Here is a 22,164-nt window from a genome sequence, read left to right as displayed (position 1 = left end):
AAATGCATCTTTTTGGCAAACGCACAGGAGCACAAATGTACTTCTGCTACTGGAATTTGGGTTAAAAAAAATCTCTCTCTATATATATATATATAGAACGTGATTGCTGTGTTGTAAATTCCTGTCATCTATATGTCCTTAATCTGTGTGTATCTATTTTTGTTGTTATTGTAGAATTGGCTGTAATATTTTGTTTAAAAATGGATTTGATATTCCAATGAAGCGACTATGGTTGTTATATTAATTGCTGCTGATTTTTGAAATTGTTATCAAAAGGTGTTGGGAAATATTGCTTTGTTTATATTGAAACAATTTCTAGATTGTGTTAGCTTGTTGGTGTATTTGACAAATCTATCAGGATACTCCCTAGATGATATGATTTATCCGGGGTATTCCAAAAGTTGGCAAAATGTCAGTAGGTGAATTGGCTACAATCTGTAGCATCTTTATGAAATTGTACTCATACAACCTATGTTGTGACTGAGAACATATATGGAATAATTTCTTTGTTGTTGTTAAATATACAATGTAAGTAAATTGTTTCATGGAATCCCCGTTCTTTAAAAAAGCAAAACTGATGTCCTATTTTCGGGAACAATATGAGTATTACTAATAACTTATGGTGCTACAGTTCTTTTTGTATGTTTTGGTTTTTAGATGAAAAGAGAAATATTATGCTGAAAATGTAATGTTAAGCCTTACTGTAGATTCATATATCAGACTGTTCATCCCAGAAGAGAAAAATAAATATAGTATTTGAAAGTGCAATATATATATCACTGCTGTATTCACGTTTCACATTTCAACAAATGAAAGGGATGCAGCTGCAGTATATGGCCTGGTGTGTGATGTGAGCCGACACACAGTGAATGTGCTCTAATATAATGCTTTTACAGTAAAAAGTTTAGCTTTTAACTTATTAATTTTGCTAATCAAATAAAGCCTACACGCTCACACAGGTGTTTTCATTCACTTTGATGAAACCTCTGCAGATTAATATTGAGTGGAGTTATGGTGGGGATTACAGTATGTGATGGAGTGACGAAACTGAGACACATGACAATCAACCTTAGAAAAGGCTAATCAGGCACATAAGTGAAAACACCTGTGTGGTTTGACAAACGATTTAACATGGGCGCACTAGATCAAATTGTTTCGCAAGTCATTTTACTAACATAGCTTATGAGGGAATGTATTTTGCACATCGGAACAATGGTTAAAATGAGGATGTTAAGACAGATGTTAAGACTTATATTTAACGCCTGGCAGTGGGTCAGCAGGTGATGACGAAAAGTGTGGGGTCATGCTGAGAGGGGCACATTTTGCAATATGATTTACTTTAACATTTATAGAGGGGTTACAAACATCTTCATACTGTACAGAAAAACAAACAAAACTCCTGCAGACAACCGTGACACCTCTCGCTCTCTCGTACTTAGGTCTTAACAGGAAAGCACATTTAATAACAGCTGCATTTATTTTAACTGTGGTTCAATTAGGTGTATGGGTCACTACGACACCTATGCTTTGTTTTATGTTATAAGTAAAATGTCAGCTGTAAAAAAAAAAAAACATCAGGCCAATTGTTGATCAACAAAAAGTGAGATTTGGAGGTTTTCTTGAGGAGAACTGAGGCAACATTTCTAACCCTTCTCCTTGTACTTACAAGTCGCCATGAATCTGGTTTGAACTTCAAAACAAAATTAAATAATTGAAATTGATAAAATAATTTAAGAAAAGTTAGTCCGGCCTCTTATGCATTTATAGTTATACTTATTTGGTCTGAAGTGAGTCTCAGTCACTCAACACTGGCCGTAAAGTGACATTAAAGTAGGCCGCTTCGTCAAACAGCCTCTGGGTAGTTAACGATGTAATAAACAGTGGCAGCTGTTTTGGTTTGTGCAGTGCAAAACATGCTGGACCACAGCTTTTACGCCCAAAATGGCGGCACGATTGAAAAGTTTTGCCTGTTTTATCCGAGTTTGTCTTCCTTACAGACTATTTATTTAGCTGTGTTCGCGGCACAGAAGTATATTACTTTCACAGCGGTGGCACGCCGGCATTTTATTTCAATGACGGTCGAATAAGGAGGTGAAAAATCAGGATGGCGTTTTGCTATCCGCTCAAATTCCGGCATCACTTTACCAACGCTAGGCTAACAAGCTAGTAACTACTTTCTGATGAGCGCTGGTTAAAAAGCTTCGCTCGCTGGCGATAGTTATGTCTCGTCTCACCTGGATCACCACGCTGAATGTGAGGAAGAGGGCATTTTCATAGAAATGGAGGAGGATGTGAAAAAAGTGAAAAAGGTAAGTCGTTGTTGACACAAGTTACTTTTCACTGCAAGTTGACGAGCTAGCATGCTAACTTTCAACCAAGTCAGACCCGGCTAGCTTAGCGGCTAGCTGGCTAATTTAAGACCGATATCAAGTAAATATGAGCGACCAGAGGGAGAAGCGGTCACGTTAACACGCCGACAGATGGACATCGTTTTCATTCGAGGGGATGAATGTGTACATGTGCATATTGGATAGTAGCTAAGTTATATACAAGGTAACGCTAAGTTCAGTAAGGCGCAACAGATTGAACCCACACAGATCGAGTAAAGTGTTTTAAATTACGATTTTAAACGTGTCGTTACTGTCTCGGTTTCAGGATGATTATACTGTTCTCAGATATCGTATTATCTACTTCCACACTGTTTTGCCTTCGTTCGTTCTGTAGTCAGTTGTGGTAACTTGGGTTACGTTACATGTAAAGCACTTTCACGGAAAGCGTCAGCCATCGTCGTGGGGATTTTAAACAGTGAGTGTTGATGCTGGTTAAATCAGTGTTCTCAAAACATGTTATGAAAGCACAACCGGGCTTTCCAGGATTAATATCCCTCGTTGCTATGTTTCGGCGTGGGTCACGAGGGGATCTGTGTTCAACATCAGCTGTCAAAGGCAGCGGCTATCAGCGTCAGTCATGCTAAAGATAATCAGCACTCCTTGGTTGTACACACACTGCCTAATGATGCCGTTTGACAAAGAGGCAGATCTGTAGTTCAGACACACAGCTGACATTCCTTTAATCTATCTGTCTTAGAGCAGCATACACAAAGGGGCATTTTCCTTCTGGTCGGCGCAGCAGGAAGCTGAAGGGCAGGACCCACGAAATCGAGGCAGGACATGACACTGAGAAGCTCTCACAACCTGAGCAGTGTAATGAGAAGTGGCTTAGTCTCTCATTGTGCTGGTCATTCCATATTTATTTTTTCTATGAGAAAAGCACTAATGCTACTTCCCATCTAATTCCACCTCCTCTTGATGTGAAGGGGAATTTGGACGGAAATGAAGTGATATCCTTGTGTGAAGAGGGTTTGTTGTGGCAAGGAAATGTTTTTGTCAGACTAACCCAAAGTCTGCTCATAGTTTGATAAGGCATAGATTTAAAACTTGCACTCAAAAATACCTTTTATTGCCAATTATAAGTAGTCTGTTTGTGGCGGTAGAAAAAACGTTTTATTTTTAGCCTTTTAATGTCAATAATTCATGTTTTCAGCTTTATGAAACTGGCTGTTCAGGGTTAATCTTTTAGGCATCAGTGTCACTAATGCATAATGTTGTATGTGCCACTTGGTGGGGATAATGAGCACTATTTGATGTGTTTTTGATAATCTATTATACAGAATATTGTTTTCTTACACAGGTCAAAGGGAAAGCTCAGTCCCCTACATATGATATATTGTTACTTTCACTTGGCTAACAGATTTTATATGAACTTATGTAAAGTCTTCTACAAATTCCAAGTTTCCATGCATTATTCTTTTCGTGTAAGAAAGTCCACCTCCCCTTGTCACCCTGGCCATCACAGCACAAAGAAGACATACATCCTCTCCATTTATTTTTAAACCGACTTTCACCAAAAAGGCACTTGTTCATCTTGAGGTGAATTTGCTGGGGTCAACCACGGTAGCTCTGATCTCACATTTCACAAGCATAAGCCCATCCATCCATCCATTATCAACCGCTTATCCGGGGTCGGGTCGCGGTGGCAGCAGGTTCAGCAGGCCGACCCAGGCTTCCCTCTCACCCGCAACACTTTCCAGCTCATTCTGGGGAATCCCGAGGCGTTCCAAGGCCAGCCGGGAGATATAATCCCTCCAGCGTGTCCTCGGTCTTCCCCGGGGTCTCCTACCAGTTGGACGTGCCTGGAAAAGCTCTAATGAGAGGCGTCCAGGAGGCACCTCAGAACCACCTCAGCTGACTCCTTTCGACACGAAGGAGCAGCGACTCGACTCCAAGCTCCCCCCTGATGTCCGAGCTCCTTACCCTATCTCTAAGGCTGAGCCAGGCCACCCTACGGAGGAAGCTCATTTTGGTCGCTTGTATCCGAGATCTCGTTCTTTCGGTCACGACCCAGAGTTCGTGACCATAGGTGAGGGTTGGAACGTAGACCGACCAGTAAATGGAGAGTTCCGCCTTCCGGCTCAGCTCCCTCTTCACCAAGACGGACCGGTACAGCGCCTGTTTTACTGCTGCAGCCGCACCGATCCGCCTGTCGATCTCCCGCTCCACCTTACCCTCACTCGTGAACAAGACCCCAAGATACTTGAACTCCTTCGCTTGGGGTAGGCAGTTTGTCCCCACCTGGAGGGAGCAATCCACTGGTTTCCGGCAGAGCACCATGGCCTTAGATTTGGAGGTGCTAACTCTCATCCCTGCCGCTTCACACTCAGCTGCAAAACGCCCCAGTGAATGCTGGAGGTCACGGTCCGAGGAGGCAAACAGGACCACATCATCCGCAAACAGCAGAGAGGCAATCCCGAGACTCCCAAACCGGATCCTCTCCGCCCCCTGGCTGCGCCTAGATATCCTGTCCATGAAGGTCACGAACAGGACCGGTGATAAAGGGCAGCCCTGGCGGAGGCCAACACCCACCGGGAACGTGTCTGACTTATTACCGAGGATACGAACACAGCTCCTACTGCTGGCGTACAGAGACCGGATGGCCCGTGCCAACGTGTCCGGCACCCCATACTCCCGCAGCACCCCCCACAAAACACCCCGAGGGACCCGGTCGAAAGCCTTCTCCAAGTTTACAAAGTACATGTAGACTGGTTGGGCAAACTCCCAGGACCCCTCCAGTAGTCTTGCAAGGGTAAAGAGCTTGTCCACTGTTCCACGACCGGGACGGAATCTGCACTGCTCGTCTTGAATCTGAGGTTTGACAAGCGGTCGGAGCCTCCTTTCCAGCACCATGGCATAAGCTTTTCCCGGGAGGCTGAGCAGTGTGATGCCACGATAGTTCGAGCACACTCTCCGGTCCCCCGTCTTGAAGATGGGAACCACCACCCCGGTCTGCCAGTCCATGGGCACTGTTCCCGACCCCCATGCGACACTGAAAAGGCGTGTCAACCAAGACAGCCCAACAATGTCCAGCGCTTTCAGCATCTCAGGGCGGATCTCATCCGCTCCTGGTGCCTTGCCTCCAAGGAGCTTTTTGACTACCTTAGCGACCTCTGCCAGGGATATGGGTGAAACCAACCTAAAGTCTTCCGGCACTGCCCCCTCTCCGGGGGACATGTTGGCCGGATTTAGGAGTTCCTCAAAGTGCTCTTTCCACCGCCCGACGATGTCTCCAGTCCGGGTGCTGAGAACAGCCTGGGGTAGCCCCTGCTTTCCCTTCCTGAGCCGTCGGATGGTTTGCCAGAACTTCCTTGAGGCCAACCGAAAGTCCTTCTCCATGGCCTCCCCGAACTCCTCCCATGCCCGAGTTTTAGCATCCGCGACCATCGCAGCTGCAGCCCTTCTGGCCTGCCGGTACCCGTCAGCTGCTTTAGGAGACCCCTGGGCCCGCCAGGCCCGAAAGGCCTCCTTCTTCAGTTTGACGGCTTCCCTCACCCCTGGTGTCCACCACCGGGTTCTCGGGTTGCCGCCACGACAGGCACCGATGACCTTCCGACTACAGCTCCAAGCAGCCGCGTCCACAATAGAGGCTTTGAACATGGTCCACTCGGGTTCCATGTCCCCAGCCTCCCTCGGGATTTGTGAGAAGTTCTTCCGGCGGTGGGAGTTGAAGACCTCCCGGACAGGATCCTCCGCCAGACATTGTATAAGCCATAAATTGTTAATGCACTTTCTTTTCACGAGCTACACACTCTTAAATAATGCACTGGTTGTTGGTCGTGCTGTTCTATAGAGTCTAAAGTCTGTGATCAAATGTCCGCACATCAGGCAGAAACAAGTAAGAGTCAAATACACCATCCTGACCCTTTTCTGCATTCATCACCATTGTGTTAAGAGAGGTTATCCAACTTGGCTTAAACTACACCTGATTGTGTGCACTGCACTTGTGGCCTTATTGAATCTGCAGTGTAAACCACATTTCAGATGTGATATCTGTGGTTTGCGTTATAGAGTAGACGAGTTCTGATATTGCTGTGTTTTAGCTGTGACGTGTATGGCCCTTCAGTTGCAGAGCGGAGTCCTGATTGATTGATTGACGCAAGGCAGCAATTGCAATAAGATCTGAAGCAGATTATCCCTCACCACACATCCTCTTTGCATGTCGTCAACAGCTGTGGACTAGTTTTCAAAACATGAGATGTCACAGTTTTGAAGGCATTTGAATAGTCAAAGCACGACTGCGTGTGTCATCACAGGAAGTTGTGGCGAGTCCCTTTCCTGTTCTTGTGGCCGAGTACAGAGACACAGACCCTTCTCTTCCTCTGCGAGGGGAGTCACACCCCGCACTGTACGTCTGTCACCGGTTGGCAGCTGTCACTGTGCGCGAGTGGAGGCAACAGGTGACTAGTTCAGGCAGTTGGAGCGTAGCAGCATCCGTGGCCACGCAGTGTGCTTGCCGTGTAATAGGCGAGAGGGTTCATGGAGAACGAGGTAGGCTTTTTTAAAAAGGCTTTGAGCTAGAAACACGCACACAAAATGTATTGTATTATGCTAAAGCCATGGACACAATCGTTCAGGGAGTTTGACACTAGGGCTAGTGTTGACATTTTACCGGTCGATATAAGCCGTAAAGTATTATATATTTAATGTGTGGTTTCTTTTTTTGCATGCATAGCAATGCAGAGGCGTTAACTGTATATTCAGACATTTTTAAGAAAAGACAAACCAATGCAGGGTTAGCAGAAATTACAAGGCATTTAAGTACCACAGTCAATAGAAGTTTAATATAGTTTCTGCATGTATGTTTGAGGAGAGACATTAAACTTGTTGCTGCGTTTGCAATTGCTTTACTGTGTTGCCAGTCTATTGCAACTTAATCATATTTGTTCAATAGGTATAAGTTTGCCTGTAAATGTGTATAATATACTATTACATAGAAACATATAATGCCAACGGTTTGTAATTTAGAGTGTTTGAAATATTATACAAACACACAAATTGAGTCTCATTTCTTACCGCATTTCGGAAGGCAGCATCATCATTTTGTCTCAACTCTGCTCTCTTTGTCTTTATTCACCAGCCTGGTATCGTGTCTCCGTTCAAGCGAGTCTTCCTGAAAGGAGAGAAGGGGCGAGACAAGAAGGCCCAGGAGAAAGCCACTGAGCGCAGGGCACTCCACACCTTCTCACTCTCTCAGCCTGACCACCACATTGACCCTGACATCCTGCTTAATGACTATATTGAGAAGGAAGTCAAAGTGAGTGTGACTAGCAGAGTCCCTACCCATACATATCAAAACATTTTTTTAGCACTATTCACGTATGATGACGCAGTAGATAACAGTAAGCGCTATTATGTTTGGTTTACCTGAATTTTTTTTTTTTTTACAACTCTCAAGTAAAATCTTTGCATGTTCTGTCTTGACCAGTACTTGGGACAGCTGGCATCAGTTCCAGGATACTTAAACCCATCAAGTCGCACTGAAGTGCTGCAGCTCATTGACAATGCAAGGGTAAGTTTCTGATTTGACGTGGGCCATTAGTAGGTTGCTCTCTTTTTCTTCCGTTTTTCAAAATTAGCTGGGATAGTTTTCCACATAGCTGACATCATTAACTATATTCAATGAATTTCCTTCAATAATATATATGCGTATATGTTCTCTTTAATGCAACGGGAGAATACAGTTGATACCAGCTTATTTGTGGTGACCTGGAATATTAAAGTAGTCAGATATGGTCTTTATAATGTCTATCATCACATTGTATGCCTTTGTGTTTCTCAGAAGTCCCATCAGTTGGCGGGCCAGCTGACATCAGAGCAGGACGCAGTGGTGAGCTTGTCGGCTTACAACATAAAGCTTGTATGGCGCGATGGAGAAGACATCATCCTGAGAGTGCCCATCCATGATATTGCTGCTGTCTCCTACATCAGGGATGACTCTTTGCACCTTGTGGTGATCAAAACGGGTAAAAAAAAACGAAACATATGAAGGTTTAGTGTTGAAATGAGTCGTATTGTTGTTGCTTTCAGAGGAGGAGGAGCTTCATACAGTGATCATCTAGACGGGCGATATATGTTGCCCTGTTGAAACACACTTTTTAAAGTTGTAGTCCATCTTGCCATGTCACTCTGGTTCTTTCTGGTTGGCAACAATGTGAAATTATTGTCTAACTCAAGACCGTGTGGTCCAATAATGAAGAAAAGTTTAGATTTGTATGGTTAAAAATTGTCTAACGTAAATGTGTTGAGTTGGCAACAATTGAACATTTGAATCATTTCATTTGACTGTGTGCCTTTTTCTGTGTTTTTCAGCCCAGGAGTCTGGAGGTTCTCCTTGTCCTAGCTCTTGTCCTGATCTCAATAAGTCTCAGACCTTGAGCTCTTTATCGGAGAGTGGAGCTGTGCTTGTGGAAGTCTGCTGTTTGCTTGTGCTGGCTGTTGATAACAAGGTATTATTTTGCATCTGTGGCTATGCTAAATGGAAATCTGCAGAGTTTATTTCTTTAAGTTTCGGTGCACAGGTGGAACGATGCACACCAAATTAACTTCCTGAGATATGTTCACTAATTTGTATTTACATTTTGGCTGCTAGCCTCCTGTAGTGCTGTTTCTTAAAGGTTCCCTCTGGAGTATTGCACCTTTTTTCAGGGAAGAAGGCGGCTGGTAGCTAATAACAATGACTGTTAACATGGCTTTTGTTTGTTGTCTCTTAGGCAGCAGCAGAGGAGCTGTGTCTCCTGCTCAGCCAGGTCTTTCAGATTGTTTACACAGAATCAACCATTGACTTCTTGGACAGAGCCATTTTTGATGGAGCAACTACGCCTACCAGACACCTTTCTCTTTACAGTGGTAAAGGAACAACAGACTTGCTCTCTCTGCAAAAACAAACTTAATGAAGCATTGTTTTTATTTTCCAAACAAACCTAATAAGTGTGTTTTTGCAAAATATTATTTAGTGTAATATAGTTGTGTGGTATACTCTTCTCAAGCTACTGAATTCTCAGAAGTAAAGTCAGATATATAAACTCTTAATACTTTTTTTTTTTTTTTTCTTCAGATGATTCTTCAAGCAAAGTGGATGTTAAGGCCTTTGAAGAAGAAGAAGAAGAAGCCAGCACATTGTAAGTACACATTTGAGGAGCCATACCTCGATGATTCTATAGTGGGCACAGTGATCCAGAAAGATTTTGACACACCCCTGCAAGTGTTTTACTTTTGCTTGTCACTTACAAAGGATGAATCCTTCTCTCAGCCCTTTTCAGGGCTCTATGGAGGCAGAAGGAAACTCTCCATCAGCATCGACCCCAGCGTCCCCTCAGACGAAGACCGCTAGTGAAGGAGAGCTCAGCACCACTGCTGCCGAGCTGCTGCAGGACTACATGACAACGGTACGCTTTCTTTGTCACTTTCCGTTTTTGAGAGTATTTTCTTTCAAGCTATATTGATTCTTGTTTTGACTTTCGATATCTTTTTCTTCCCCTTCTAGCTGCGGACAAAGCTATCATCGCAGGAGATCCAGCAGTTTGCCACCTTGCTTCATGAATACCGTAATGGATCCTCCATTCACGAGTTCTGCATTAACCTGCGACAGCTCTATGGGGACAGCAGGAAGTTCCTTCTACTTGGTATGACCATTGTGTTTTTGCATAAGTTAAGAAACAATGGTCTTGTATGTCCTTTTTAAAGACGTCAAGATGTCATGTTGGACACAACCATGACCATATGCATTGCAATGTGCCCCTGCAGGCCTGCGACCCTTCATACCAGAGAAGGACAGCCAGCATTTTGAGAATTTCCTCGAGACCATCGGTGTGAAGGACGGCCGCGGCATCATTACAGACAGCTTCGGCCGTTACAGGCGTACAGCCAGCTCTGCCTCCGATTCCACGACCAACGGCAACGGAGCAGCGGGAGGAAGCGCCGCCTCGGACGAGGGCCAGGAAGCCTCCGAGGGAGACGAATGGGACCGCATGATCACTGACATCAGCAATGACATTGAAGCTCTCGGCTGCAGTATGGACCAGGAGGGAGTGACACCATGACACGATGAATAAAGGGAGGTATCTTTTGCAAGAGCCGAGGACTCCGAATGGCAGCCACTCCTCAAATGAACAGTAGGCACAAGCTGAGCCGATCAGATGAAGGGGGTCCTTAGCACTGACCTAAGATTTTCATTTATTGTATTTTCCTCTATCAAGAGGACGTTCATCCCTACGCACTCAAGGAAAACCTCAACCTTTTACCACAAAAACATGAAGTCAACAAATGCACTTATGCAGTCGCTGTAGATGACAAGCAGTCAGTTTGCTATTTTGCAATTCAGAGGGATTCATAGCCTCTGATATATATTTTTTACGTTTCTTTGATTTTGTACTATTTTATTGGCAGTATCTGCCACAGCTGTAAGCAATGTAGCGAATATCTCCAGTCTTTGAGAATATTTCTGTCTCTTTTGAATACCCTCAAAGACTCTGGAGGATCCGCCAAAGGACCGAGTGTTTTAGAAGCTTAAGACTGAGGCTGTACTTGTTTGTGCTATCGTAATACTATAGGTCACTCTGCTTCATCCAACAGGAGAACGTTGGTTATTTTCATTTATTTCAAATTCTGTTTGTCGCTGTGAGAGCGTAATATTCTGCTTTATTTAGTTTTTCTGTCAGATTTGTGTACCACTTTGTTTCACACTATCCTTTTGTTTACTTATTCACACACACATATATATATATATATTTTGCCTTTACTCAAACTGACCAAGGAAATGCTGTAAAAACAAAACCTCTCATTCAATTAAAGCGATTGAATGGGGACTGTATTTGACAACGCCATTTTGATTATGGCTGATGTAAATCGCTGTTTTTTTGTTCTCCCCATGCAGGTCATCTTATGTCTTGTGAGATTACATGTATCTGTCATTGTGCCTTTACACTGCAGTACTGCTGCCAACTGTCTGTCACACACAGACGGGTAATTATGAACTGTAACTACAGTCGTTGAGCAAATCATGGTTATTAAATAACAGCTACTTTACAATGTCTGTTTTCTTTGTGGAATTACAACCATTACAAAAGATGAATATCCTTCTCACCTGTCTGCTGCATTAAAAGTTTTAAATGAGACTAGCCTCCTCGGGGTGAAAGTTTAATCTGGTTGTTATCCTCTTTGACTGATCATTTGCTTGGATGCACTTAAGTTGCTGGTGGAACTTCAGTCTGAGTTACATCAAAGCAATCGTGCCAGATGTTTCCCCTCAAAGTTAGGGATTAGTTTTGTAAATCCGATAGAGGAGAAATTGGCAGGACCGTTTTAGTCGAGCACATTCCAGTCTGTAAAAACCAGGCTTTTAAACGATTTATTTCGCAGATCTACTTATACGAGTTTCCTCAGCAAGTTTTAGGACTGCCCAGGATTGTCTCGTGTTCATTGTGAGACTGGAGCAGAGGTGCAGGTGTGCATGCAGATGGAAACCCTACACCTGGGTTCAAATGGACACTTTGGCCGTAGACACTGTCTGCGTCCAACAAAAGGATGAGATCATCAAGAAGCCGACGATCAGGTTCTCATGACGCACTAGTCTGGTTCATTTATGGCGATGTTGCGTCATTGTTTTTGGAGCAGAGGCAGAGTAAATGATTGTTTTGGACATGGTTTCAGTAAAATTGAACCGCATCTGCTTTCTCACAGTGCTTGGCGAACTCCTAATTGGCCTCCTGTAAATCTTCCTCTTAATCCAGTTTTTAGAACAGGATGACTCCTCTCAGTGCCTCGTCTGCAACAAGTAATTATTAAATAGATCAGTCGGTCTAATTAAGGCATTAAAAGATCCCCTGCTGTGTTATAAAGGGTTTGCCAATTAGCTTTACGGCTGCAGTGCCTCCCATCACCTTGCAGGGTCATGCCTCAAGAAGAAGAAGGATCAGACAGGCGTTCATTTACACTGAGAAGATCATTAGTGAGACGAATGAGAACTTGACAATGGCAAGAAGATTACATGTAAAAGTCTGACTACACTGGGTGGGCAACATCAAATGGTTTAAGATGGTGATCAACACACAAAGTCAACAACTAGCTGGAAATATCCGCCCTAAATCTATATATATAAAAAAGGCCACCCTTGATTCACATTCAAGGGCCACTAGCCAAATCTCACAGAGTACGTGGCCTAATCCAAAATGAAAAGGAAACTGCAGGGAGCTTTCCCCAAATTAATATCCAACATATAAAGCTATGGTTTAACTGCTATTTTTAGCATCAGGACATGTTTAATACGTGTCCAGGAGCTGGTCCAAGTGTTCCTCTGACCTTATAAATCTTCCATTCCAACAGCCAACACAGTCAGAATCAGTATCTCGACACTTCGGGGGTTTAATTGTGTGGTCAAGCGTAAGCCTCTGCAGAATGTCTTGTTCCTCCAACGAAAACAGTCTGATTCAGCTCTTATTTCTACATCATTAAAACAAAACAAGAGTGCCAATGCAGGTTAAGAGTTAAATCAAAAATAGTGGTCAAACATGTATCTTTACAAAAGACGAAAACAATATACTTTGTCATCACATCATCCAGGTCAGCATCCAAAAAAGAGCCCAAATGGGGAATAACCCATCAAACGCTCCCTTTTTTTGTGTGTATTTATTGCGTTCTGCTCAGGGCTGTGGTGTTCTGGTCACAAATATCTCATCCTGACAGTAAAGCTCAGCTGTGATGGAATGTACCCAGACACTCCCACACAAAGGCCCGGCGTGAAGATGCCGTCTGGGATGCTCGCCAGTCTCTCCCTGCGGTTCACCTCGATGAGGGGTTTCTGCCAGTCAGTCACGGCTGCGTCTGCAGCTCAGTCGTGGTGAGAACTGCATCTCTCAGGTGTTACATCTGTTACATCTGAGGACGGCTGCATACCCAGATGTGAACATCAGAAAAACGGCCCTTGGCATACAACATGTAGCAATAGACTGCCTCCTAACTGGAGTGTGTACCATCTTATATCATTTAAACTGAATGCAGATAATAATATAACTCCCAAATCCTCCGATACCAACTTTTGCATCCGGACTCTGGTCTCTGATACAGCTTGTGGTATTCATGCTTCAGCAGCAGAGATGGTGCCTGATTTTATGCCCGTCAAGTCATTTTGTCATGCAAATGAGATGAGTTCAGCATGAAATTATTAAAACGGCAGACTCCAGGGACAGCTGCTGGGCAGAACTGGAATCTAAACGAGCACAAGGAACTTTTTTGTTTTTCATTTTCTCTGGAACAAACTGTTTCTTGGATTTAAAAAATGTTGCACCGTTTATTCAATTTTAATTCAGTAGCTTAAAAAAAGTATTCTGGTAGAACAGAAAAAAGAGAAGAGAAACCAACTCTGTCCCCACCGGACTGTTAGGAAAAAGTGTGTGATGGCCCCGTTTGGCCGCCTTTCAGTCAAAAGGAGTTCATGCATGAAAATCTCAGGCTCAGCAGAGTCATTCATGACATGCCACTTCAGGCCCTCCAGATGGAGAGCGACGCAGGGATCAGCAAGTGGGTTACACTGACTGTCACATGAAAAAAAAAGTCTTCACACAAACCCCCAACCTGTGGGAGCCCCGGCCGTCCCAAAATGTTTACACAAAGTCTAATGCAGCATGCACAGATGGCGAATATTTTCCAAAGCTCATAGGGATCATTTCAAATTTTGGGAACAACCTCATTTTCTTTATTGCACATGCCTCATCTCCTGGATCCTTTCGTGGTTTCAGTGAGTTCTGTACATTATACAGTGTACCTTTCTGTGTCAAGTCTCACCACAAGGAAACATATACAGTACATTTTACTCGAACAAATATAACATTTGGTCCCAGTCTAAATAGAGTAAAATCTACTAATTCTAATAATTCAGAGTATTTTTACTTACCAAACCAGTCTATTACGGGCTCAGTAACACAAGATCAAGTTGACATACTAGTTGTTTTCTTGCCAGCTGACATTGTGGCTCGCTGTTAAAGGGACCCTACTGACACAAAGGCTTGACGAAAGTATTATGTTGGTAAAAAAAGAAATGGAGCCGATCATATCGCGTTGGAGCAGTCTGGAGGCATTTTGTGCTTTTTGTTCAGATTGTATTATATCTGGGCAACAAGGAGGAGCATCTCAAACCCTGAAAGTCCTTTTATTGTGGCATGGTCTGTGCACTGGGACTCAACTTTGATATGCTCACATTTAAAATGTAAACCCCCACAAAGAACATATGTAAGGAAAGGTTGTCTCCAATGTTAGATCTCATAACAAGATATACATAGTCATACCATTTGGTACGAACAAAGATCGAGATCATTTAATGTTTAGCCATGAACTAAACCATGTTTTTTTATTTCAGACAAACAATGCCGTCAACAAATAAGGCATAAAAAGGGCAGAGCTCCGGCCAAGAGCTAAATACATCTTTACTTTCAGCAAATTACTGGAAACCATTGTGAGGTTATGGTTACAAAGAAGAAATCATTTTCATCATATTCTACAAAAAAAAACAATGATTGCTAAATTGATACAGCTACTCACTAACCCAACAAATGCATCAGGTATATTATAGTGTACAATTTGTATTAATATTAAGGCATCTTTTTAAAAGCACAAAACATTTGGATTAAGATGCAAGACGTTGAAAAAGAATATTCTTTCCACACTGAAAACATCACACAGAGAGAACATGTTTAAACATTGTGCTTGATACATCTCCGCTTGTAGATTGAAACCAAAGGTATATGGAAATATATAAGGTAGCTGGTGACGGTATAACTGATACGGCTTGAAAAAGTGTCCAGGAATAAGCGTGCGGTTGTTTCTCTATAGTTTAAAAACGGCAAGTATTCTGTTTCAAGTCACGATGGCCTAAAGGTCTAAAATCTGCTGTGGTTTTCAAGTTTCTGTAAAGAGCTGCCAAAGCCATGTATAGTCTAGAGGAAACACACACTATATATGTACCTACTGCACTCTGTCTAAATCATATACATTATCTAAATGTCTCTCTTTAATTATAGGGACCGCAAAAACAGACATTACATCCAACTTCATCCTCGCAACATTCAAGAGGATTTCACCACAGTCGAACAAATGGCCAGGACCGCCATGCTGCTCTGGAGCCAGCATAGTATTAGACAGGCTGCTGTGTTTTTTTTAGGATTCTCTGCCTGACTCCATAACTGCCACTAGCAGAGTGAGAAACGTCGCGAGTTAATGTTCATCTTGGTGACACCGATGAGTCTCAGCGGGGCCGAGAGGCCGAGACCCGGGGTGACGGGACATTCACACAGGAGGTCTGACAGCTCGTCCCGCTCCTCGAGGCCAAAGGTGGCGTCGTTGAGCATCCGGCGATGCAGGTGGCACGCCTGCTCTATTTTCAGCTTGTTGATGTCGCTGCGGAGCCGCATGAGCTGCCTTGCCAGCTGTTGGTCCTGCAAGCGCATGTCAGTCTGATGGAGAGGAGTGGAAAACAGATCAAACAACTTGCTGATTAATTCATTGCTTAATCCACTGGAATCTTTAAAAAAAATATATATATATATATATAATGTGAAATGTGAAAATTACATTTAAGACGTCTGACAACTTGACATAAAAACTCAAAACACAAGATCTGTGGCTTTAGAGATGTTTGTTGGTACCCCCTGCTTCCAGACTTAATGCTATGCTAAGCTAAGCTAATTGTTTCCTGGCTGTCGTTGAATATTTACCGCATCGAACCCTCTGCAAGAATATGCATAAGCGAACTTCCCTAAAATATCCTACTACTGTGTATGTACGATTCCCACAACAACATACACTTGGGTCACGTGATCCAGATTCACTGGAGGCCCATGCATTCGGTCCTTATTGTGCAACTCAATCTAAAAAGAAAACTCTAAAAAGAAAACTCACAAGTTTCTCTTCATAAGCTCTCGTGTCCTCTGTCTTTGTGCAAACTCTCTCTGGCTGTGCGAGTCAGATCCGGTCTCTGACTGAGCCTCTTTGCGTGCTCCGTCCGAGCCTGAGAACCGTGCGTGAATGTGCAGAGTAATTGAGCGGAGTAAAAATGATTACACTCGCAGAAACTGTGTGTAACAAATGTATGATGCTATTGCTCGAGTCCCAATCAATCTCACTCGCTAATGTGAATGGGATTCTTCTGCCTACTGGTTGGACACTGGGCCCATTGTTCAATTCTAATTAGCTAAGTGGCAGGAAGGTATTTCCTATTCTTGCCTTTAACTGCAACATTATAACTCTCTTCAATTTAAAAATGTGAATGAAAGTGTGTATTTGAATATAATGTATTAAGTTAAGTGCCTTAACAAGATTTTTGAAATAGGGCCATCAAATACTAAAGAAATATTTGTACATAACAATAATGTAAGCAATGCCTCACCAGTTCTCTCCTCAGCCAACTGAGAGCTTCATCGATGTTCTCAAATCCTTTCTGAACACCTGATGGCAACTTGCACTGAATCACGTCAGACTTCACAACGGTCTCTGTGGAGCCGACTTCTTTTCCCTCAGGCTCCACTTGGATCGGGCATTTTCCACTTTTATATTCTCTGAAGCTTCCCGCCTCGAGCCGGGCTTTCCACTCCAGGTAAGAAGGCCTCCTGGTTTCCAGTCGTAGTTTCTCTGTCAACGCCTTCAAGTTCATGAGATGGTCGTCTGTCGCCAAATCCACGTCTTCCCCACATTCTGCATCCGCCGGGACACTAGCCTCGCCCACACGAATCGGAGGAGCTGAGGGAGTGTCCATCCTTAAGCTGCTGAATTAAAACAGCTCCTTAAAAAAATGGGTCAAAATAAAACTAGATAAAGATATCTGTTCTTCATTGGCGACCTCTTTTGTTGTTACAAATGACCATTGTTGTAGGTTTTTGTCCTTCCTGCTTCTACTGTCAATTGTCAGGGAAGTCAACCTTTAAAACTTCCTTGTTTCTCCATTGGTGCTTTGGAGGGAGAGTATCTTTAGACCTGCAGAGAGAGGGAAGAAGCACACTGTGAAACATTTGCTGACTATACCACGAACCACATCCGACCGAGAAGGAGACAACACCAACGTGACATTTGACATGCAAGACTGCACCTCGAGGCTCCGTTATGTGACTGACGAGACTATAACTCAACACAGATTGGTGAGCACAATGAGAGTGTGTGCCCTTTCTCTCCGCGTTCGACATTCTGAAAAAGTGATTGAGACCGAGCACTTCTAACAAATCATTCTCAGCCCACTGCGGGAACAGATTTTTGTTTAACAGGAACAACTTGTTTTCATAGCAACGATACGAGCGCTGTTTGAATGAATCAGCCATTTTCCACCACCACATCCTCAGCGCTTATTGCCTGAAACAACCTGCGACAGACAGCTGGCAGTACAGCACGACCCTGACAGCTATAAACTTATGCAACAAATACATGTTTCAAAAAGTTGCTGTAAACCCAAAGTTGCAGTTTTTTTGTTTTTTTTGTTTACGTAAACACAATTTAACAATTTGTATTTTGTCTCTCAGGTAGCATTTAACCGCATTCAACAGTTACCTTGCAAGGCTGTATTTAGGCAGCAGTGCTTTTGGCTAAATGCTAATGATAAATATGCTATTAATGCAGTTAATTTATCATGCTAACATGTATTATTTAGTACTGAAAACAAAGTACAGGTGAGGCTGATGAGGGAACATCAAGAGTATTTATATTGTTCATAAACCAAAGTTGTAATTTTAAGATATGTAACCAGAAACCTAAATATCACACTTTTTTATTGAAAAGTATTTTTACATTTGACTGTAATCCATCCAATAGTTAACATATTTTGGTCTGGACCAAAGTGGTGGACCGACCTCCAGACTAACACCGACATAAAGCCGCAAGTATCGCAAAAAAAAAACAGATAACATAAAAAATTTAAAGGAACCTGCATTTGTATCATTCTATACGCAATTAAATCTACAACACAAAATATGGCATCCAAGTATGTCAGTATCTTTTTTATCTGAGCAGTTTATAAACACTGGAGTTATTCTGGAGGCCCACAGGAAAGACAAACTCAGGAAATTAATGTACAAACAAAATCTTCAATGTAGCCTCTTAAAGGATACAGCAAATACAAACACTCATAACAGTGGCTGCATAAAGCAGACTTTCTGCACGGTGGCCTCCTTCCTACAGTCTCCAAGCACTCAATAAGTGGTTAGTGCTCAGCTATTCCATAATGGGCACAGCAGACCAGCAGTGAAGTCATTGCCCTTGAGTCTAATGATAGGCTTGTGTTTTGCGAGGTAAAATAGAACCTCTGACTGCGAAGAGGAGCTGCCTTAATGTATGAAGGCCCGGGAATTGATCTTCTCTGGAGGCCACACTGTTACATGTATTGTTAGGAGTTTGTTAGGACCCTGTATATGTACAGTAAGGAATTGTGAAAAGAAACTGCAGAGCCAAGAGTTTTAGAAAGAGGGAGGAAAGAGTGTGTATATTGAGCTGTGATCACAATTATAAAGACACAAAGGGTTTAGAATCACAACCGAAAAATACTCCAACCAGCCTCTTCTTGGCTGCTTGATCATTTAAGAGGCCCTTTTGGCCACCTTTGAATATTCCAGCAGAGAAATATCTATCGTAAGGAAGCCAAAATATACATCCTGAATATCAAACGCAGTCTCGGGCAAATATTAACACGGACAAATCTCTGTCGGGGGAAAAAACAAACATGTATCGCCATTATCCAAATGTGTCAACTAGCAACCAAATCACATGGCATGACCCATATATTCCTCTGGTTTTGAGGCAGCAGAATTTGATGGCTCAGCAACATCCAGTTGCAGCGTTACCACACCAATACAATGTATCGTGTGGTGTTATTATGAGATGCCAAAACCTGGTCAGGCTGAAGAACTGAAGGAGTCTGGCTCTTCTATCATGGCACTATGTCTACTTAACAAACATGACGGCAGAGTAACTAATCAGGCTTTAGTGTGCATCTAAAGGTGTTAACTTTCAAACTGTGCTCATACAGTAAAGTATACATGAGAATGTGAGCGATATCCATATCATCAGCAGGATTACAGCAGGTGACTCAAAGGAATGAATAGCCTGCCCAATTACTGTGGCATTTTGCATTCATTAGTTATGGCAATAGAAACATAATAAATATGCCACATCAGCAGCCTAAACAAACCACAAATGAAGAGGAAAACTCACGCTATTCACAGGTGTTCTTCTTTGGTTATACATTTTGAGAGGTTAAGAAACTTCCTTAAGATAGATAGATATACTTTATTCATCTCCAGGGGGAAATGTGTTTGTGGCAGCAGCAAGCAAAGTTACATAGGAGACATACAAATATTAAGTATGGAAAGTACTCAATATAATACAATAAAATAGTAGAACAGACCATATTCAATTAAATACAATGAAAGAACTCGTGGATAATGTGTTATGTAAATGTCTTACCATCAAACATGATTTATTCTGCCATTAACACAATCACACTAACCTAAAGTTTAACAGGTCTTATTACTATAATGCGAAGTGAAACTTAGCTATATGGAATGGCAGATTTCTATATAATCTGCTATATATATATATATATATATATATATATATATATATATATATAGAGAGAGAGAGAGAGAGAGAGAGAGAGAGAGAGATAAGTGTCTTCTCAAGAGGTCTGACTTTAACATTCACTTCATTGTTTTATTTCTAAGCTAGCCCTTAAAAAGGAGTGATGTCGGAGTATAAAAGTTGTGATCAACTTTAATATTTTTTCTCATTTTGTTCATGCAATTCATTCCAGTAAAAGGCAACATGTAGCAAGTTGTCATTGTTTTCTTCAGGATATAGCCAACATAGCATAATTTCAGTAATCAGATTACACCGTGCTAAAGCTTCAGTATAATACAAAGTAACATGCTCGTCCACATTCTGTGCACGTGAGCACTCACGATAGTTCACCTCCTCCTGCTTTCCTGACTGCAGGCTGAGACCACCGGCTTCCTCTGAAACACTCTGATGCAAACTGCGTGCGGCTCGTTTACCTCGTGAGAATCCCCCTGCTGCGGTGCGACGTGCAGCTTCAGCAGCGACATCAGTGAAGACCATCTCTCTCCCTCTCTCTCTCATAGCATCCCTCACAGCGTCCACGGTACACTTGTTTTTGAGCAGCGAGCTGCCGGAGGAGGGGCGGCAGGCTTGCGTCAGGTTCTGGTTGCTCGGAGACGTCCCAGAAATCCCAATCAGAACTCTTCCCGTCTCGCCGCATGAAGACTGCAAGTGCGCCACAGTCTGCGTGACGACTGCACTGCAAGCGTTTCATTTATTTTAATTCAATGAAAATACGACGACATATACAAGTGTTATAACAATGCAATACGTACAAAATGTGGAAAAATTCGACACAAAAATACAGACCGATTAACATCAAGGTTTTCATCTGTTACACGTTTCATTCAACTTGTCAAAATGGACATATGTGATATTATTCCTTCATATTAACTATCAAGCTTACAGCTAACCAATGCAGTGTGCACCACATTAGGAGTTGTAATACGTATGTCTATAAGAACATCAATAAATAAAGAGCATTTATTCTATTCACAACGATATAGCACATCACTTCTATACAGCAACAGGTGATTTGTGTTAGTGCTGATTGCTAGCATTAAGCAGTATCAGTGCAAGGGACACGGGCCCTGAACTATATAAATCATTACTGTTTTACAATATCTTATAATCCAGTAAATCAAATATAATTGTCTTTCTCTCTCTTAAAACACAATATGTAATTGGTTGATACAAAATGACAACTACACTTACTGTCATTGAGCTTAGATAAATTATCAATCGTTTTATTATAGGAAATAAACAATGTTCCATGGGGTCAATGACATTTCCATTTAATGGATCATTTTATCAGTATCAATATACAATTGGTAGTTATAAACTTGCAGAAAAATGGCATTTTGATTAAATTGTAGCAATAGCCTTTCATTCAGATAACGAGGAAGCAGTCTGAACGTGATTGTCATATTGCTCAGTGGTAAATCCTTATGGCATGGACTGTAACTTGTAAATTTGTCCAAATAAAGATACACAGGGAATTGTAGGATCCCAGGCCAAAAAACAATAAGCCCAAACTTTGCTAGTAACCCCAAATGGCAAAGCGTTAAAATGTGGAACACAAAGAAAGGCAATTTGCAGCCAAAGTCTTCGTCATTGTGACTGTACTGCCTGCGTTTTGGTTTGTGTTATTAATTATTCGAGCTGCAGGGATTATGTGTGTTGTGGTTCTGCTGCCCTTCTTTTCGTAAGATAAACTACCAGTTATATATTCTACCAGAAAAAAAACAAGATATACAAAATACGAAGACAGTTCAAACAGGTGAAAACCAGTAAAAGCCATCGTCACAGTAGTTACGAGAGCAACAACGAGCGTTACAATAGCACAAAGGGTCAAACATCTGATATCAGCAGTTTCAACAACATTGTCTTAGCCATCTGTCTCCCATGTGTCTTCACACATGCACCTGAATGCTTGAAGATCACTTCAAATGACACATTTCCTACATGAAACATTATAAACTCACATTAGTGAAATTACTCATCACTTATATGGTATTTTAGAAACTTAAATGTTCTGTTGATAATGTTGAGCTTTTCATTGGGAAATCAATGTTCAGTTCAGTCTTGAATTTACAGACCATGCTCATAACTCAATCTCTCTTATTTTGTTACTGACAGACATAAGTGATGACCTGCTAGGAGACAGACTACCTCCAACTCTAAACCAAGT

The 22,164-nt window shown here is 42.3% G+C and overlaps 2 protein-coding genes across 2 annotated transcripts; one reads left to right on the top strand and one right to left on the bottom strand.

Moving 5' to 3' along the window:
• The first annotated feature begins 2,044 nt into the window (after positions 1 to 2,044).
• ccm2 (CCM2 scaffold protein) lies at positions 2,045 to 11,477 on the top strand. Its single transcript, XM_079216339.1, has 10 exons — positions 2,045 to 2,309; positions 7,471 to 7,647; positions 7,819 to 7,902; positions 8,173 to 8,356; positions 8,703 to 8,839; positions 9,104 to 9,239; positions 9,448 to 9,511; positions 9,643 to 9,778; positions 9,877 to 10,015; positions 10,137 to 11,477. The coding sequence occupies exons 1-10, from the start codon at positions 2,280 to 2,282 to the stop codon at positions 10,430 to 10,432; spliced, it is 1,383 nt and encodes a 460-aa protein (XP_079072465.1). The 5' UTR covers positions 2,045 to 2,279; the 3' UTR covers positions 10,433 to 11,477.
• A 4,094-nt stretch (positions 11,478 to 15,571) lies between these two features.
• fam167ab (family with sequence similarity 167 member Ab) lies at positions 15,572 to 17,133 on the bottom strand (the record flags this gene model as incomplete). The annotated part of the gene is made up of 2 exons (XM_079215735.1): positions 15,572 to 15,835; positions 16,768 to 17,133. 2 exons carry the CDS (start codon positions 17,131 to 17,133, stop codon positions 15,572 to 15,574), a joined length of 630 nt encoding a protein of 209 aa, XP_079071861.1.
• Positions 17,134 to 22,164: the final 5,031 nt, after the last annotated feature.

Source organism: Taurulus bubalis (genome assembly GCF_910589615.1).
Source record: "Taurulus bubalis genome assembly, chromosome: 3".
Taxonomy (NCBI): domain Eukaryota; kingdom Metazoa; phylum Chordata; class Actinopteri; order Perciformes; family Cottidae; genus Taurulus; species Taurulus bubalis.
This window is presented reverse-complemented; position numbering and strand designations above follow the sequence as displayed.

Coding starts and splice junctions, on each gene's coding strand:
- ccm2 (XM_079216339.1), top strand. CDS start 2,280: ATGGAGGAGGATGTGAAAAAAGTGAAAAAG. Junction 2,310..7,470: donor ATGTGAAAAAAGTGAAAAAG/GTAAGTCGTTGT, acceptor TTTATTCACCAG/CCTGGTATCGTGTCTCCGTT. Junction 8,357..8,702: donor CCTTGTGGTGATCAAAACGG/GTAAAAAAAAAC, acceptor TGTGTTTTTCAG/CCCAGGAGTCTGGAGGTTCT.